General features: G+C 38.9%; 1 protein-coding gene across 1 annotated transcript in view; it reads right to left on the bottom strand.

Annotated features, from left to right (window-relative positions):
- F7 (coagulation factor VII) overlaps positions 1-4123 on the bottom strand; it is a 14405-nt gene extending 10282 nt beyond the window's left edge. The window contains exons 1-4 of the mRNA XM_034758133.1: positions 3965-4123; positions 1165-1325; positions 765-789; positions 560-673 (exon numbers count right to left, since the gene is read on the bottom strand). Of these exons, the coding sequence (XP_034614024.1) occupies positions 560-673; positions 765-789; positions 1165-1325; positions 3965-4067 (403 nt within the window). The 5' untranslated portion in view covers positions 4068-4123. The remainder of the gene's footprint in view (positions 1-559; positions 674-764; positions 790-1164; positions 1326-3964) is intronic.
- Between the last annotated feature and the right edge of the window lie 622 nt (positions 4124-4745).

The raw sequence follows: 4745 nt of genomic DNA on the forward strand, positions 1-4745 counted from the left end.
GCAGATGTAAAGGTAGCCATCTTACAGCAAAAAAACTTCAGGACCAGACTCCAAAGAGAAACTGCTGAGCTCCAGTTCATTTGCAAATTTGACACCATCAGATCAGGATTAAACAAAGACTGTGAATGGCTATCCAACTACAGAAACAGTTTCTCCTCCCTTGGTGTTCACACCTCAACTGCTAGCAGAGCACCTCACCCTCCCTGATTGAACTAACCTCGTTATCTCCATACTGATTTATACCTGCCTCTGGAAATTTCCATTACTTGCATCTGAAGAAGTGAGGTTCTTACCCACGAAAGCTTATGCTCCCAATACTTCTGTTAGTCTTAAAGGTGCCACAGGACCCTCTGTTGCTTTTTACAGATTCAGACTAACACGGCTACCCCTCTGATACTTATCAAACATAGCAGTTTTAACTGTGTCAGCAACCTCTTCTCTGCTAGAACGATGCCCAGTAAAAATGTTTGTTAATTTTAAAAAGGACTGGTAGCAATGTATTTATCAGAGCAGCTTGCATTTGCATAGTGTTTTGTTTTTTAAAGATTTAATATCTGACCTTTTTCACAGTTTTTGCCCTTATACTCCTCAGGGCAAAGGCAAACATAAGCCTGAAATTGGTCAACACATGTCCCACCATTCTGACAGGGGTTAGAGTCACACTGATTGGCATCTGGAAAAAACACACTGTATCAGTAAGGCTCACAGGAAGGATTGCAATGGTGCAATTTCAGTAATTATTAGAACACACGAAATTCTCATACCAACATAATTCTGCCAGAATTCCATCTGGAAGAAAGAGGAAAAAAGGGCATACGGAATTAGCCAGACAATATTATGCATCATTTCATGTACAAAGGATAAGTACATTGTCTAATACCATAACGAACAAATTATAGAGGTATAGCACAATGATAGTTGAAGGGTGAATAAAGTTGTGGCTACTTAGAGAACATGCCTAAAATTTAACACAATATTAATTTTCAGCTCTCTGTATATTTTAAGACAGAGGTAATAGAAGACAAAAGTACTAGATTAGACACTTTTCAGCTCTCAGGGTTTAAGGATCAAAATCCATTTATGTTTCTACTAATAAGATGGGAAGATGCAAGATAAAAATCAGGCCAACAGAAGACCCCTGAGCCAGTGCTACCCCTTACTTACTGTCCTTTTAACATCTTGGAAGATTTCTCTGGCTTCCTCATACGAACACACTTCTTCAAAGCACTCCCGTTGTAGCGATCCTATTTTTAACTCTTCAAAGAAGCTATTCGCTCTTCTTTGTCTTTTCAGCAAGCTGTTTGCCTGCTCCTGCTTTAAGAAGACTGAAAAATTGAAATAATTGGAACTCTGCATACACATTTTCTCTCTTCAGAAATAAAGTACTGTAGAACTTCAGAGTTAGGAACTGACCAGTCAACCACACACCTTGTTTGGAACCGGAAGTACGCAAACAGGCAGCAGCAGAGAACAACAACCCCCCGCCCTCCAGTAAATACCGTACAGGACTATGTTAAATGTAAGCTACTAAAAAAATAAAGGGAAAACAGCATTTTTCTTCTGCATGGTAAAGTTTCAAAGCTGTATTAAGTCAATGTTCAATTGTAAACGTTTGAAAGAAGAACCATAACATTTTGTTCAGAGTTACGAACAACCTCCATTCCTGAGGTGTTTGTAACTCTGAAGTTCTAGTGTAAGCCAATGAGATTTCAGCTTCCTTTACTTTTTAAAATCTGGGCTGTTTGCAACAATGTTTAGAGCAGGCCAGGCCAGGCCAAGCATTGTGCAACATTGCACAATCTTGTAGAGACATTATTTACCTACCCTGCTGCACATGAGGTAAAGTGACAGATCCTAGATTTTTATGTAGGCCAAAGCTTTCGAGAAAATGGTAGTGATTCTAGAATTATAGCAGTTCTTCATCCAAATAATCCATGAAGACTTATCATGCACCACAGGGTAGGTTTAAACAAAAGTAGGACAGGATTTCCTTTAGTTCTGGCAGCCAAACAGCAACACTGCTGAGAATTAGACAAGTGGCATGTAGCCTCTCATATTTACCCAATTTATCTGCCTATCCTTGTGTTTTACTATATTTTTCCATATAAACTCACTTGGTAAGATAAAGATCTTTGGATGGATCACAATTTTTCCAGACTCTCAATCCCCTCCACCACTACCCCCACACCATTCATCTACTCTTACCTTCTTTGGCCTAGCTGGATGGAGTCCATGGGCCACTAATGGTCCATAAAGCATAGTTTGAGAACAACTGCTCTAATTTATTCCCACTTACTTTTCTTCTGAAAAGACTCTGGGCCACGGCAATACCTTTGCCAGCAAAGGAGAGTTTCCGTTCTGAGCCATTCATTGCCATGCCTTTGCATCAGCTAGAGGAGCTTGTATGTGGCTTCTAAACTCAGCAAACCAGTACCACGTGGCACTCTTCCTGGCAGTCTCAGCCAGGGTTAATGGGCAAGGAGAGCAGAAGTCGGACTGGAGTGGTCCGCAAGATTGCACATCTCTTGTCTACACCAGTTTGTGAATAATGTGAACTTTCTTTTTAAAAAGAGTTATGGTTGTGGTGTAGTGGAAACCCAGTCCTGACTGGTGCCTTTAGACACTATTGTTAAACAAATACTAAATTGATATATAATGATAACTGATAAATAATGCAGCGCAGTGTGTTTCTGAATCTCTACACAGTAGACTCTAAAATCAGTCCGTCTGTGAGGTGTACAATGTTCTACCACATATTAATTAAACATTACTTCTGAAGCCTAATGATGACAATTTAAATGACAATATTGCTCACTATTCCATTTCTGAGCATTTTGGCAAAAACATGCAACTACTCTGGGATGGTGGGCAAAGTTGGGGATAGAGGATCGAGCTTGAGCAGAGTACTTCCAATCCATTCCCTCGCCAACATAATTCCTAATGGAGAATGAACTGTCTTGCACTTGGAGATATCTCTGCAGGGCAGTGCCACGAGCCACAATGATGGGATGGGGTGGGGAAGTTTGCACTGGTCATGATACTTATAATAGAGGACTTCAGTCTCCTGGTCTACCAGCCTCCACATCAGCATTAACATCATAGAAATATATATTCATTTAAAAAAATCATTTTTCAAAAAAAATAAATAAAATAGGGATTACTATAGATCCCCTACCATGATAATTACCTTCTATATAGTATTTGCTGCATTACACACAGCACAATGTCTTTTGCTTATGTTCATGTCAGGTTTTATCCTTTCAGTATGTTGAGTATTGTTATTTTTTAATTCTTTGCATTTCTTACTGCATTTGTCCTTGTTAATTTATTAAAGTAAAGGAATACCTATCTCTCTAAGGGTGCACACACAGCTCTCTCTCTCTATACTATGGAGATGTATTGGAATCATCGAGAATTTTATTTTTTTTATTTTTTCTAAAATGTTTGACCACTGTTGAAGAGTGTCAGTCTGTGCTCTATGATCACTAGTGTCCTTTGGTTCCCTGGGAGCTGATTTTGAGGTACATATTAAAGACTGAATTTTCAGTTGCCTTGGTTCACCCTCATATTACACTACATTGTTTGTAATATCCCCTTTGTAAATTCTTGTGTATTGAATGAGAACGACTGATCATTGATTCTTTGCTTTTAAAATACCACATATAGGTTTGAATTCCTGCTGGTTTCATCTAGTAGGCAGGTAGTTGATGATCTGTAGCTTTCTGTATGATGAGATAACTTACACATATGAGCCTAGAAACAATTTTTCCCAATTGACACAATAAGTGCATGAACATAATCGCCAGTCAAAACAATGAGCACATTACAACACTATGCAGACTTGAATACATTCATTAGTAATCTTTATGTACAGCCATTGCTGTGGATGATCCAGCACTCTTCACAAGAAAATCATTTGACTAACAATATAATAATAATCATTACAGCAGTTTCTGGGACATACCTGCAGCTGGCAAAAGAGGAAGCAGCAGCAAAAAGCAGAGAAGCAAAACCAAGTAGTGGCTGGAAACCATGATGGCACTGAAAAGCCGGTGTCCCAATATCATGTTGACATTTCAGCAAGAACTGCATGGTGAAAGATCTCTGTTTCAAAGGCTTTGACCTGGAGGAGGGGTTGGGGAGTCATTAAACAGAGCGAGCTGAAATTCATGCAAATAATTCTATTCATGAAGAAACATACAAACAAATCCCTCAATATGTTCTCTTAAAAATAGGCAAAGACCTTGGTTGAGAGGAATTCCCATTCATAGTGTGAAAATTCCATGCTGATTATTGTGAATGTTGCAGTGTGTTCTTATTAACAATCCAGAAGGCTATTAAATGTGAAACGTAAGTGCCAAATTGCAGGCCTCAGCCTGAATAGCACAACATTACATTTTGTACATAGCCGTCCGAGAAGTTTGCACACGAATCAGAAAGCCAAGATTAGGCTGATTGTGGTCAAGGTAAAGATCTGCAGTATCTTTGAATGTGGTCACATTGTTGATGCTTTAAAATGTACCATGTTCTTTTTCTTTTTGGTCCCCAGTGGAAACCCTGAACCGCTGACTGACTTTATAGTGTGACACTAATTAACTAACAAGAAATACCAGGTTCCACTTTGCTCTCTTTTTGTTGCAGTGAAGGAGCTGTGTACCTTATCACCATGTACTACTACACAAAGGACTTAAGTTATATTGGAAAGAAAAGAAGAGGAGTGGAGCAAAATTCCATTTCATTAATAA

This window comes from Trachemys scripta, chromosome 1 (assembly GCF_013100865.1).
Source record: "Trachemys scripta elegans isolate TJP31775 chromosome 1, CAS_Tse_1.0, whole genome shotgun sequence".
NCBI lineage: Eukaryota > Metazoa > Chordata > Testudines > Emydidae > Trachemys > Trachemys scripta.